Source organism: Primulina huaijiensis, chromosome 9 (genome assembly GCF_012295235.1).
Source record: "Primulina huaijiensis isolate GDHJ02 chromosome 9, ASM1229523v2, whole genome shotgun sequence".
In the NCBI taxonomy this organism is placed as follows: Eukaryota; Viridiplantae; Streptophyta; class Magnoliopsida; order Lamiales; family Gesneriaceae; genus Primulina; species Primulina huaijiensis.
The window spans coordinates 3,496,845-3,512,494 of record NC_133314.1 but is presented as its reverse complement, the minus strand read 5'-3'; the positions used below and the strand labels follow the sequence as shown (position 1 = coordinate 3,512,494).

General features: G+C 33.9%; 1 protein-coding gene across 1 annotated transcript; it reads left to right on the top strand.

Moving 5' to 3' along the window:
- The first annotated feature begins 12,500 nt into the window (after nt 1-12,500).
- Nucleotides 12,501-14,434, top strand: LOC140984079 (thioredoxin-like protein Clot). The gene is made up of 2 exons (XM_073451247.1): nt 12,501-12,719; nt 13,984-14,434. The coding sequence occupies exons 1-2, from the start codon at nt 12,575-12,577 to the stop codon at nt 14,235-14,237; spliced, it is 399 nt and encodes a 132-aa protein (XP_073307348.1). The 5' UTR covers nt 12,501-12,574; the 3' UTR covers nt 14,238-14,434.
- The last annotated feature ends 1,216 nt before the right edge of the window (nt 14,435-15,650 follow it).

The following is a 15,650-nucleotide window of genomic DNA, read 5'->3' as shown; positions in this document are numbered from 1 at the left end:
TCTATAGAAAACATGTAAATTAATTATAGACATGTATTTTTGAATTACGATATTATTGTAAAAAATAATAATATCGAAAATATTAAATAATTATACATATAATACGAAAGCTTAAAGTCAATAAAGATATGAAATTAGAAAATTTGATGCCATGATCATGCACGCATTTCAAATTTTAGGAAGGAAAGGCAATTCAATATGCCATTTTCGAAATTAAGGAGAATAAGTTGAGATTTTGAAACCACCATTTTGCACTCAAAGAAAGTTTTGACCAACTTGGTAAGCCTCATCAATTTCGAAAATATAAGGCCTCTTAGGGCACCCGCATTCGTTATTGTTATAACACACACCACCTCATCAAAAATCGTAGGGTTCACATACCACATACACATTACATTAACACATATATCCTCTCACATTCATTTTAACATTCACACTCATTATTTGTAGGTCCCGTTGTCCACTCATTCATCTTATTCTTACTTTAAATTAAATAAATTCAATTTCAAATTTTTTAAGAAATTTAAATTATGATTATTTTATATTAATAATAATATGTTTTTATATATTTAGTACGTAAAATAATTTAATTTTATGAGTGTCATTTATTTAAAATTAAAAATTTATTATAAGAAATTTTTTAAAAAAAGAAAAAATTTTTGGAGTGAAGAATAATATGTTTTGATGTTTGAAATAATTTGTGAAGTGTGTGAATATTTATAAATGAATATATTATTTTTTTATTAAACTAGTCGTTAACTAAGCGTTAATTAGCCATTAAAATAATTTTTTAATTTTATAAATAAAAACAACCGTTAGTTTTTAATTTAACATTATTTTTAATTTATTTTAATATCCGAATTTCTTTCTAAAAAATAAAAATTTGAAATTTAAACCAATACATTAAATAACATTAAATAAGGAAACATCATCACGTGTGTGGGGCCCGCGTTCAGCGACGGTTTGTGAAAATCCGTCGCTAAATGACCAATTTTTTTTAAAAAATAAGCGGATAGAAGGGCGTTCAAACATATGAACGCTCTCCTTAACGCCCACTCACAATGGAGAAAGGGTGTTATAACACCCATTTAACATCCATTGTGGTTGCTCTTATGCATGCTATATTTCGAGAATAAAGAATGAAGAATTCAAGAGGGATTTGTTGGACTTAGAGGCCTATTGGGCTTGTATCTTTTGAATGGAAAATTGGACAAGCAATGCCTAATAGTTGGTAAGTGGAAAATGTCTCACATAAGAAAATAAACAAAGCATTTGTGAGCTTATATTTAGTTGCACTTTATGGAAGTGTAACAATGATGGGTCAAGAGGTTCTCTCTCGCGCACGTCGGCACAGGGGGTTGCAAATCATGAGCCCGATTTGCAGTGGAAAAAGGCTTGACTTGTGTGCAAGCGTACGAGCGCGACCTGGGTGCGTCGAATGTCGGATCGATCAAGGCAAAATTTCCCACCAAGAACACCTGGCTTTTGCTATTTTTTTATTTTCGAAAATATAAATTATGGACCAAGACCTTTGGTATTTCAGTTGACCTTTGGTGTTCCAACTGAAGTGACCTTTGGTGCTCTAGCTGGACTGACCTTTGGTGTTCATGCTGGACTGACCTTTGGCCTTTCGGATGGCAAGCCGTGACTGACCATATGGAACAAGAGTGCCTATATATAGAGGCAGCCTCAAGTCCTTCACACACACTCCAGCACACTCTCCTCCAGTCTCATATTTTCGAAAGCTTTACCTTGTTGTCTCGGCTGCTGCTGCTTCCACCGGCTGCCGTTATTCTGCCATCGTGATAAAGTTCGGGTACATTTCAGTTCGCCGTAGTGGTGCCTCGTGCTAAGGTACTACTGGTTGTTCCGTTGTATCTTGGGAAACAGACGTCCGAGTTCATCCTCGAAGCACATACCGGAGGGGACGAATCTGTTTTAAGAACACTGTATTTCATACAGGCCTCGGTTTGATTTATTTTGATCATTGTGCTTCTGTTCTGTTCACGATATTGGCTCGCTGGTTTCTCGTATACTTTTTGTTTCTTCCATATATTTTGTACAACAGGATTTTCGAACCAATCGAGGAGGAGAATTAAGGAAAAATGACATCTTTTGGTAGCAGAATAATCAGCCATCTAATGGCTGATTTTGTGGCCTAAAACCGTGAGTATTTGATGAAATTAACGTGCATGATCCAGGCAAAAATAGGTTCCCCAATCAGTCTCTCCTCCCACCTATATATAGTGCCTCATTCCAAGACACAACCACACCATATTTTCAAACTTATGTGCTACCATAATCGAGAGTTTCCGTAGCACATCTAATGCTAAACTCAGCTTAACTTCATCCAAGAAACATACCAGAACGTGAGTCGAAGCACTGCCCAAGGAAGGAGCAAGGATTGATCCAAGTTGAGTGTAATTCAACCCTACCTTCTGTTGTGTACGAGCAAGCCATCATCCCATTCGACCTTTTTAGTTTTCTTAAGTTGTAAATACAGTAAATGGGCTTTTGTAATATATATTTCATAAGTAGACTTAATCTACATTTTAGACAACGATATTTTTATTTTAAAAATTCGATCATACATCATGTGTTTCTTGTCTTCTGATTTGTTTTTGTTTCATTCGCTCACTTTGATTCATTCAATACACTTGAAATTTTAAAAGGGCACTGTTATAATTTGATTTTGAAGTAGAAAGTTATTTGATAAGATATGACCCCATATGATGGGTATAAAACTGTACTTATGACCTAGTCCTTTGGAGGAGTGACATATAGGAGACATAGTAATGAACCATGAATGATGAGATGAAATTTTAATGCCTTATATATGTTCACGTTCTGTTTATAACATGTTTTAACGGTTCGTTTTCGTTCGGTCTATGTCATGTCTCGATTCATGTCGTAACTATTAGAGTAGTGTCCAACAAGCTAATTTATGCACGAAAAAAATTAATGGGCCACAGTTTCAAACTCACCTTTGCAAAGCACATACGATTTATCTTCAACAAAATCAAACCGATCTCGAGTAAGGAGTTTAGCATGCACAAAAAACCAAAGAACAAAACGGTGCTTAGGGAGAAAGAAAGACTGTGCCACCAGAGGTTTCCAAGGCCATTTACCAACTCTATTTATAAAGAATTCATACGCCTTGCGGACTCCTGCAATGCCATTGAACCAACATTCCATGCAAGAAATTGTGTCATCAACAGAACCAAAGTTAAGAATCAGCACACCACGAATGTGGAGGAGCGGCTTATCTTGTTCTCATTGTAATCAATGAGATTCGAATCGAACATGTGACATTTATTATGATACTAATTGTAAGATTGAGTGTTTGTAGTTTTACCAAAAGGTATAACTGATTTAACAATGAAACTCAAATCTTTTAAACTGTACAACATCTCAAACGTCACGTTTCGATTGTTTTATTCAGTAGAGACTATTATTACACCGCAAAAAATATATCACTAAAATTTAGGGACACTTCTTTATCTTTTGAGTTGTTCTACCAGATCGGTCCCTCAATATCTCTAGTCTCTATCTGACCTAATGAAAAAATAGAAATCACTTCTTATGGAGTACTCATTGAAAATAATTCGGATCTAGTTCATGGCCTATCAAAAGTATAAGGTAATATATTTAAATTAGGGTAGTCCAAAATAAATATAGGTTATGTGTTTTTTTATTGGTATTAGCTTTTAGAATTATATCAATGGGCTCTATATTTATATTTGAGCTTTAAGTATATTGTCATATATTTTCTGATCTATGGAGAATTTGGCTACAAGTTGAATATATTCAAAGCTAATCTATAAGGTTTGATGGACAAAAACTCATATTATAAATTAATATATTATAATGTCTTTTCTGAGAAAAAAATATAACTTATTGATTGTTATAATAGTAAATTAATTATTTGTGTATGATATATATTGATTGGCACTTAAATCTATAAAACAAACATCCATACAAGTGACATTTCAATTAAATCTCAGTTTTTACGGTTTTAGTTATGGATCTTTGTTTTATTTTTTATAATATACAACGATAATAACATTAATTAAATTTTAAAAATTATAACAAATGTATGAACATAATATAATTACCTTAACTATTCAATACTATAAAAAATATTAATTTGTCTAATCAATTTTTGAGCAAATGTTTTTCAAAACAAAAATTCATGACTAAACTAAAATCCAATGTTCTTTATTATATTTAGATAATATTAAAATTATAAAATTTCATATGTTAATAAAAAAATTATTTTTTGGTTGTAATATTTTTTTAAATAACACAAAAATTAATAGAATAATAACTAATATTGATCAATAATATCTTTTAACGTAAAATTTAGCTCCTCTAACTCGAAGTTATGGTTCCACCTTGTGGATAAACAACTGATATTACAAATTTTTTTATTTTTATTTTGGAAAAATTAGAATATTAGGGTTTATATCATGTGAACTTAATTATTTTGAAAAATTATATGTAAAAATTAATTTATATTTATTTTCTTTAAAATGTTCAAATATTAAGAAAGCATTGAAAAAAAATACATAACACTCATTTATATATATAGAGGAACCATAATTACAAAAATCATAGCCTCAATTGAACAATAAATCGACATTGAAACCAAAATTATAAAAGGGAGGCTCGCGAGTTCAATGGGAAGTAAGAAAGGGGAATAGGAGCTTTTGTCGATTTCTCGTCACTCTCCGACTTCTTGGGAGTTCTTGTCAATATCTTGTCACTTCCCGACTTATTGTGAGATGATGAAGCAGAGTTATGCATGTTCGTATCCGATGTATCGGAAGATGTTGATACAAAACAACGGATGAAGTTTGAGAAAAAACCCATGATCGAATCTAAATTTTCAAGTACTATAATATATATATTTATTATGCTACCTATCAATGGTGCCTATATATATCAATATGTTTTTAATGAGTATTTATAGTGAACAAATTTGAAAACAATCTAATGGTTTCGTTTGGTAAGCAAGGAATTGGTTGTGATTGGTCGGGTTGCATCATATTTAATTTGACCTATCAAGGGTCGAGATCTTTCCACGTAGCTTCTGAATAGACGATCTTGCCATGGGGCCGAAATCGATTTTCTTTTTTAAATATTTAATCAATAAAATATTAAAAATATAAATGTAGTATCCAATATTTACTTAAAAAACAAGTATAATGGTAATTAATAATATTTGGGATATATTAAAAAATATGACTGTAAAAAGATAAAAAAATATTGCTTCAAAATATATTATTTGAAAACTATAAGTAACTATAATACCAAAGTTTTTAATATTTAAATTATAAAATATTTAATATACAGAAAAGGGATAAAGTTAAAAATATCATAATTACAAATCAAATTCGAAAATAATCATGTATATATTTAACAAAATATTAAATTTAAGATTTAAAAAATTAATTTTTCAAAAAAAATTAAAAAATTTGGAAAAACCGGTTCATAGCTGGTTCAATCGGGTCTTTAGTGTGTTTCGGAACGAACTCATTACATGTTCTCGATCCAATCAGTTTGACCGATCGGTGATCGGTCTGATTTGAAAACACTATTAACAACTATGTCAAAAACTTCGACTTAGTTTGGAAGTTGACAGAGAAAATAAAGAAAGTGAGAAGAAAAGAAAAATACATTTCTTTCCATTTCTTCCCACATTTCGAAAGAAAATTTTCTTCTAAATTTATAACAATTTTCTTATTTTGGACTTCGTTAAAAATATTATTTTAACAATAACATATTTATTTAATTTATTGTTTTTGTTTTAAAAAACATATAATTATAATTATTTGAGTATATAATTATTTTATGGTTAATAATTGTGTATAATAATAATTGTAGCATGTGTATTTTCGGTATTTAGTTAACGACAAAAACTTGTTTGATACGGTCTCACGGATCGTATTTTGTGAGACGGATCTCTTATTCGGTCATCCATGAAAAAATATTACTTTTTATGCTAAGAATATTATTCGGTCCTACTTGCAGTAATTTGAGATAATAAAACCCGAAAATAAAGAATAAACTGGACACCGAGATTTACGTGGAAAACCCCTAAAAATTATTAGGGTAAAAACCACGGGCAAGATTAAAAGAATTCCACAATAATATTTTGTGGTGTACAACTCACTCACTATGTTTCAAAAGAGAACACACAGTCTCTTAATACATGAGAACAAACACCTCACAGATATTATAAAATGTTATAAGATTAGAGAAAACTCTAAGAAGAGATGATTTCATAATGAAGGGGGATCTCTATTTATAGAGCCACTTGTCCGTGTGAAAACGTGTTTTATACGCGTCTTCCGTCAAATATGCCAACCCCGTGTTTAAATTCTTTTCAAATGCTGAAAAATGCGGTGTCCCTACTTTCTTTGACTATTCCTCTGCCGACATTTCTCCCACTTGGAGATTTGATTGAGAATCAAACATATCTTCACACATCATTTCAATCTTTCCATTCCCTGCTGCTTACGTTTCCGCTAGACCACTTGAGGATCTGCACCACTCAAACTTATCGGTGTTTACTGGTTTGGTCAGAAAATCAGCTATGTTATCCTTTATATGGATTTTCTGCATATCCACACTTCCTTCTTTTACTACTTCCCGTACAAAGTGAAATTGTACTACAATGTGTTTCGTCCTGGAATGAAAGGCTGTATTCCTTGCGATGTGTAAGGCACTCTGAATGTCACAAAACAAAGGAACATTATCTTGTTTGTGCCCGATCTCTTCCAATAACCTTTTAATTTATATTGCTTCTTTGCAAGCTTGAGTAGTTGCCATGTATTCTGCTTCTGTTGTAGATAACGCCACAACTGTCTGCAGTTTTGAAATCCATCTTACTGCTCCCCCTGCAAGTGTAAAAACATAACCAGTAGTAGATTTTCTCTTATCATGATCACCTGCATAATCTGAATCGACATAGCCCCTGAGTGTAAAATTTGATCCTCCATACATAATACAGCATTTGAGGTACCCTTAATGTATCTAAGGATCCTCTTGACAGTGCTCCAATGCTCTCGTCCAGGATTCGCCATATACCGCCTAATTGCTCCCACTGCTTGAGCAATGTCTGGTCTTGTACAGATCATAGCGAACATCAAACTTCCCACCGCTGATGCATATGGTACTCGAGACATCTCCATCATCTCTACTTCACTGCTAGGACACATCTCGGAGGATAACTTGAAGTTAACAGGAAGAGGGGTCGAAATTGACTTATGATCTTGCATGTTGAAGCGTTGCAAGATTTTCTTCAAATAATTTTTTTGGGAAAGCCAAATCTTTCTGTTACTTCTGTCTCGGTGAAATTGCATTCCTAGAATCTTGTTTGCTGGTCCCAAGTCATTCATATCAAATTCCCTAGACAACTGTGCCTTCAATCCTTGGACATGATCTTTGTTGGGGTCCGCTACCAACATGTCGTCCACATACAACAGCAAAATAATATAATCATCACCAGACCCCTTGAAATACGTACAAGGGTCTGCACTCAATTTGTTGTATCCAAGGCTCATGATATAGGAATCAAATCTCTTGTACCAACATCTCGGTGCCTGTTTGAGATCGTACAGAGATTTGTTCAACCTGCAAACCAAGTTCTCTTTGCCTTTTTCCGCAAAACATTCTGGCTGGAACATATAGATTTCTTCTTCAAGATCCCCATGAAGAAATACCGTTTTCACATCTAGCTGTTCTTGATGTAGGTCAAACACCGCACACAATGCCAGCACCACTCTGACTATTGTAAGCCGAACTACAGGAGAAAATATCTCATTGAAGTCAATGCCTTCGTTCTGAGCATACCCTTTTACCACCAATCTAGCACGATACCGCTCCACTTGGTTATTGCCATCACGCTTGATCTTATAGACCCATCTGTTTCCAATGGCTTTCCTTCCTTGTGGTAGTGTAACAAGATCCCAAGTTTTATTCTTGTCTAATGCCTCCAATTCTTAATGCATTGCTATCATCCACAATGATACATCCGAGCTTTGAGTAGCCTCGTGAAAACTCGATGGCTCACCATCCTCTGATAATAGACAATATTCAATATTGATTTCAGTGACATAATCTGAAAGCCAGCCTGGTGGTACTCTGTCTCGAGTTGACTGCCTCACATTGGAAACTTCAGACTCAACATGTTCTTGTTCTTCGTGCTCTGGTACTGCTTCACAAGAAATTTGACATTCGTCCGTCTTATTTTCCATCTGAAATATAGTAGTTTCTGTATTCAGCGTGCCTTTTTCTTCCTTTACTTTATCTTCCTCGAAGATAACATCCCTGCTAATGACAAGCTTGTGAACAGTAGGATTCCACAAGCGAAACCCCTTTACTCCATCAGCATAACCCAAGAAGATACATTTTCTGAATTTCGAATCCAACTTTGATCTTTCTTGCTCATTGTACATAACGTACACATGACTTCCAAATTTATACAAATGAGAATAATATGTCGGCTTCTCAGTTCACATCTCCATCGGAGTCTTCAGATCAATCGTCGCTGAAAGAGAACGATTGATAATATAACAAGCGGTTTTGACTGCGTCCGCCCAAAATGACTTTTCTAGACCTTCAGTCCTCAACATAGCTATTGTTCTATCCAACAAGATCCTGTTCATCAGCTCCACCACTCCATTCTGTTGAGGTGTGTAAGCCGTCGTGAATTGTCTTTTGATGCCTTCATGTTGACAATATGCATCAAATTCTTCACTGATATATTCTCCTTCATTGTCAGTCATCAGACACTTGATTTTCTTTTCTGAATCAAGTTCAACCCGCGCTTTGAAATCTTTGAAGATCTGGAAAACATCTGATTTCTTCTTGATTGGATACGCCCAACATCTCCTAGAGAAATCATCAATAAACGAGACAAAATATCTCGCTACTCCTAGAGATACAACCGGTGCTTGCCAAACATTCGAATGAATGAGCTCCAATATACTTTTGCTTCTGGCAGTAGAAGTGCCAAACTTTAATCTTTGTTGTTTACTGGTAACACAATCCTCACAAAAGGGTAGTGACACTTTTGTAAGTCCCGACAACAGCTTCCGTTCTGAGAGAATTTTCAACCCCCGTTCTGACATATGCTCGTGATTTCTATGCCATAACACTGTTAATTCTTCCCCTGAACCAATTGATGCAACAGCTAGTTCCGCCTCTTTGTGTGCTTTTCCCAAAAGTATATATAGATTTACATCAACTTTTTCCGCCTTCATAACAACAAGCGCACCCTTCACAATTTTCATGATCTCGTTCTCGATACGAGTTTTTGCACCAGATGTCATCCAATTGCCCCAAGGACAAAAGATTTTTCGTCAGTCCCTTCACATGTCGTACCTCTTGTATAGTGCGAATGGTGCCATCAAACATTTTAATTTTGATAGTACTGAACCCAGCGATTTCCAAGGCATAATCATTTCTCATGAATACAGATCCTCCTGAGACTGGTTCATAATGATCAAACTATTCTCTTCGAGACGTCATGTTCCACGTCGCTCTTTAATCCATAATCCATGTGTCACAAAATTTGTGCCTGCCTTCTACAACAGTTGCTGTTTCGCTGAATAATATTTCACCACTGCCTGAAGTACTGGCCACATTTCCTTGAGAAATTTTCTCGATACTCGTACACTCTTTCTTGAAGTGTCATTTACCGTCACATTTAAAGCAGTAAATATTTTTCTTCTTACTTCTCGACTTTGATCTACCTCGTCTTTGGCTCTCACTGGAATCACGGTCCATAAATCTTCCTCTTATCATCGGTAAAGCCTCCGCCTGCTTCGATGTTAGCAATCTATTTTCCTTATTCTTGCGTCGGCTTTCTTCTCCGAGAACCGCAGTTAAGACATCGTCGAATTTTAGAAAGATCATAAGAATATTGTTGGTAATGTTGATGATAAGTTGATCATATGAATCTGGTAGACTTTGAAGTAGAAGCTCCGCACGTTCATTTTCCCCTATTTTATGCCCATGGAAGTGAGTTTGGGCAAATAGAGCATTTAGTGTATTGATATGGTCGGTCATCGATGAGGATTTCCGCCATCCGAAGAGTATAAAGCCTTATCTTTAAGAAAATCATGTTGTGCAGCGACTTGACCTCATACATCTTTGTCAGAGTATCCCAGATAACTTTTGCTGTTTTTATCTCAGAGATGTTTGACAATACTTCGTCTGCAATAGTCAAGTGTAAATTGACAACATCATTATCATTCATCTCATTCCACTTTCCATCATTCGTAATTTCCATCGATCTATCTCCAATAGCCGCCAAGCAATTCTCCTTTCTTAAAACTGCTTGTATCTTTATTTTCCACAACATAAAATTACTTCCGTTGAACTTTGTATCTCGTACCTGCCCGCCATTATGTCTACAACAATTTAGTAGACTGAACAAAATAATCCCGCCTTAATAAAAAAATCTCAAAAAGTTTTTTCTGATGTGGAAGATTGTCTAGGCTGCAACCACAGAGAATACTCATAATTTTAAGAAATTTTAAACCAATGCTCTGATACCACTTGCGGTAATTTTAGATAATAAAATCCGAAAATAAAAAATAAACTGGACATCGAGATTTACGTGAAAAAACCCTAAAATATGCCAACCCCGTGTTTAAATTCTTTTCAAATGCTGAAAAACGTGTTGTCCCTACTTTCTTTGACTATTCCTCTGCCGACAGATTTGTAAGACCGTCTCACAAGAGACCTACTAATAGTTAACTGGCACATCATACACCAAACTTTTTTGTTCTATATCTCTCAACTTGAATAATATACTAATAATCATAGCATATGGGTTTCACGTGTTCACATAATTTAGTTATTTAAAGAAAGAAGTATTTTTTAAACAAAACTTATGATAGCAAAAACCTTGTGAAATTTGAGATAAAATAGTAAGAAGTTGGAGAAAAGATGGAGAGACGTACGAAAATAACTAATAAATCAACGCCATCAAAATTATATAAAAAATATTATGCAAATCAAAAATTGCGTAATTGATAGAGAAAATAAAAAAACGAGAAGAAAAGAAAAACACATTTCTTTCCATTTCCTCCCACATTTCAAAAGAAAATTTTCTTCTAAATTTATAACAATTTTCTTACTTTCCCCTCCACTAAAATCTCCCATACCCTTTCAAAAATTCTTTCATTTTCCTTATTTTCCATCCACATCCCAACTCCCAAACTAAGACTAATTGTTAGTGGAGATAACTCCATTTTCTTATATTTGTGATAGCGTAAAGGCTCATATTAAGCGACAAATGAATCTGAGGAGCTGCACCTATTTGGGTGCCAATGAGTACGTCGAATTGTTAGAATCATGATCAAGAGAGAAATTTGCATACTATTGATATTGTCTCATATTACCCAAACTTCAGTCTTATCCAGGGATGTAATGTAGTGACCTATACCAGGTCACCTATTGCAATCTTAATATTATGCACTTAATAACTTAATCAAATCATAAACATGATAACTTAATCAGCGGAAACATAAACAAAACTTAATCGTTATACAATTCTTAGAAACGAAACGACAATAAATCAAAATATAATACAAACATATCGAATGATAACGAAAATTCAACAATTGCATTAATAAACCTCCTCGATCCTGCTATCATTGCTCCTCTCACCGTCTGCTCCCACCAGGTCTTTCCAACCTAAGACCTATCCCGTGGAATGAGGAATCCAAGAACATAAAACCGAGGACGTAAGCGATAAATTGCCGTGTTACAGTGTTATACATGAATCCGTCGTGGGGATGATAAACTTGATTCTCAACCCTGCCAATTATTTGGATTACTGTCTTATTGGTTTTGAGGTCTTGCACTAGGATAAAGAAAAAACTTCTCCCTCGAATTTCCAGTTGCATCCTCGTCAGGCGAAGAAATAATTTTTGAAACTTGTACTTCGGTTTTTTCGATATATTCGCGGGGAGAAGTTTTTTTCCCTTTCTTTAAGATTGTCAATTTTTTTTTTCGTATTTTTTGTTAATATTTGCATGCAGTTTAATTGAAATAGAAGAATTATATATGTAAAAATTAGTTTGATGTCACATTTCATTGCTCAAAATTTAATAAATAGCATAGATTTGTTTTACTAAACATTGTTTTAGCAATATTTTTATTTTTATTTTAAAATATGAATTTTTTTATTATTTAATTGGATTATATATATCAGTTTTGATATCCTGCACACCTACCATGCACACCTATGTGAGCACCGATGAGGTGTCACTCATCTATTGGATGCAAAATTTTTCTATATTTCATCACATCCAATAGGTGAGTGACACCTCATCGGTGCTCACATAGGTGTGCACGATAGGTGTGCAAAATATCAAAACTGTATATTATATATATATAGTCGTTGGGCCTGGTAAATGAACTGGACCTGGTCCAGCCCAAATATTTTGAAGGCCCATCAACATTTTCCTGATAAAGGAAATTCCACGAGCAACCAGAGAGTGGCTTTCGATTTCACACAAAAATCTATATATTCGATCGGACGGAGAGAACAAAGATGCCAATGAAGGTGTTAGATGCAACAATTTCGACATTTGAAGGTGTCTTGGAGAAATTCAGAAGCGAAGGAGCAAATAACAAAGCTAATCTTATCCTTTTCTTGGCCGACAAAGATCCCTCCACCAATCTTAGTTGGTGTCCTGGTACAATTTCCACCATCCTGTGTACATTTTTTGTTCATGTATCTTTGAATATATTTCTGTGGGATGAGATTTGGTGCAGATTCTGAGTATCCGATTGCGGTTAAGTTTTCAATTTAGGGGTGAGAATGGGTTTTATGTGTTGTACCTAAATCGGGTAGAATTATGCGGCGGAAGGTGTTTTTTAGGTTGTTGAACGGATATTGATGGCTGAATTTGTTATGTTTTTGTGTTCGATGTTAAAGAGGAGTTCTGAAATTGTTGGCTTGTTTCTGAATGTAGCGGTGAGCAGAGCTAAATTTTGTAGTAATCTGTGTTGGCTGTGTTTGTGGGATTTGTTGTGTTTCTTTAATTTTCATTTTCTATCTGTGGAGTTTGTGTGATCCTACTGGGGTAGATAGGTTGCAGTACCGAACACGAAATTACATGTTCTTTATTTTCGAATATTGAGATTTTGAGGTAATCAGCCAGTTATGATAGAAGATGATAAGACAGTAGATACTGATCTCATTGAAAAATTTGTATTAATTTGAAATGGAGGATTTCAATAGCTCTGTGATTATGAAAAATAGTAGAATATCTCGTGTTTTTATGATGTAAGGCAGACCAGACATCGAATTCCATGTACATGATTGAAAAAACTGAGAAATTAATCAAACACGAGGATATGAAGCTGGTCAGAATATAAGCAATTGAGTGGAAAGTAAACGTATAGAATGTTTAGTAGCTAAGTAGAACCCATTCAGCTGAATGATGAATTTTTTTATGTTCGGTTTTGGTTGGCTAGAGTCTGGTTGTGGAAGTACAAATACTAGAATTTGTGGAGTTTCAGCCACTCGAAGTGCTCGGTAGGACTCCATTCCTATTATCATATCATATCATGGTAATGACTACAAACTTCTCTTGTACCTGTAGACAAGATAGGCGTTCAATAAAGTATACAAAACACGGACATTTTTGGAAGTTTTTTCATCTCCAAACATGGTTTTTTATTTAGAAAAGCCACACAGCTGAACTCTAAAATGAGAATTGGCCCTTTTTGTCTGTCATTGTAGATAATAGCACCTGTAAGAGCGCTGGGCAATAATTTTAAGTCGAGTGGATAAAGCGTTCCAATAGATACCATCTCTAAAATTTCCATGGTCATCCATTTTTATAGGTTATTTTTGCTCTTCCTCATCAATTTTGAATTATGGCACCACTTTTCTCGTTTGATTTGCTGAAACAATTTCTTTAGTGCAAATAATACTTGGTTTTCCTTCTTTAGATTGTGTGAGAGCTGAACCTGTGATATACAAAAAGCTAGAAGAGTCGTCTGACAATGTTGTGCTTTTAAGAGCATATGTTGGAGATCGGCCAACTTGGCGAAATCCCCACCATCCATGGAGAACGGACTCGAGGTTCAAACTCAAGGGAGTTCCCACATTAATCCGTTGGGAAGACGGTGGTGTAAAAGCTCGTCTCGAAGACCATGAAGCCCATCTTGAGCACAAAGTCAACACCCTTTTATCTGAGAATTAATCTTAAGTGAAGCTTATATGATCTGGCAAGAAAAATTGTTTCAACTTGCAGTATTTGTTATCGCAATGACAATACTACTTTGAAAAAATGTCAATGTATTTTCTTGAATGTTTCTCTTCTCAATCATATGTTTATTCTAGTGGTGACAAATGCTTGTTATTCATCAACTAATCATCATAAAATTTGGAATTGTGTTAGATTTCGCTCGACAGTTGACACCAGAACTTTTTCCCCCATGAAATCGAATGAAGAAGACATACAATGAAAGATTTTCTAGTTTGAAACAAATAAATTTTAGGCAAAAACTTGTGTGAGACGGTCTCACGGGTCGTATTTTGTGAGATGAATCTCTTATTTGGGTCATCCATGAAAAAATATTATTTTTTATGTTAAGAATATTATTTTTTATTGTGAATATCGGTAGGGTTGACTCGTCTCACAGATAAAGATTCGTGAGACCGTCTCACAAAAGACCTATTCTAAATTTTTTTATAAGACGCTACATGGATGGGCGGAAGTATTTGATGGATTTGGATTTTAAATCTTAACATCAACTTGTTTAAATTGTTTGGTTAATTTTAAATTTTTTTTTTGTATTTTAAATCCAACGAATTTGTTTAAACAACAAATTTAATTAATTTAAACATTCAATTTTAAGGTAACACTTAATTTTAGAAATATCTACTTTACCAATAATCAAATGAAAACATTTACTTCGCTACAATAATTTAGCGAGACGACAATTACTTTACATTTTTAAACAATTAGCTTAACAATAATTAAATATTAAAACTAAAAAAACATAAATAATATATTTATTCTGTTAGAGAAGGATATAATTTTGGTGTCATTGTTATTTATTCTGTCGTAAACCTCAGTGAAGCCTTATAGTTTGGCTTACATTTCTGTCTTTCTCATACAAAATCAATGTCAATTATAATATATTTCAAGTGAATTTTGGTTATAATTTAAATTATTCGAAAACCTTAATTTCCCAAAACGTGAGGAGGCTTAAATAAATTATCCAAACGAATTTATCATAAAAACAATTTTCAAACAAAACTTGTTAAAATATATTGTGTATTTTCAAATATCATCACTATTTGCCTAGAACAACCAAACCAATACCTACCACGACTTGGATGAAGAGGCAAAAACTTGAGAAAACATCTCATGTTCGAGGGTGAAATACAAATCCACATAAATGCGAAATCTCGAGTTTTTTTTGTGTCAAACTTTCATGTGAAGTATCGAAAATGCATACTTCTCAAAATCAAATAGACATCTTAGACCTTAATTTTCTATAAAAGTGGGACGAACAACCTCTACACAAGTTGAAATTTTGACGAGCTGAAATATTTTAATGATATCTGATATATTAATGATTAAAACGGTTAGAAAGAAAACTCAATT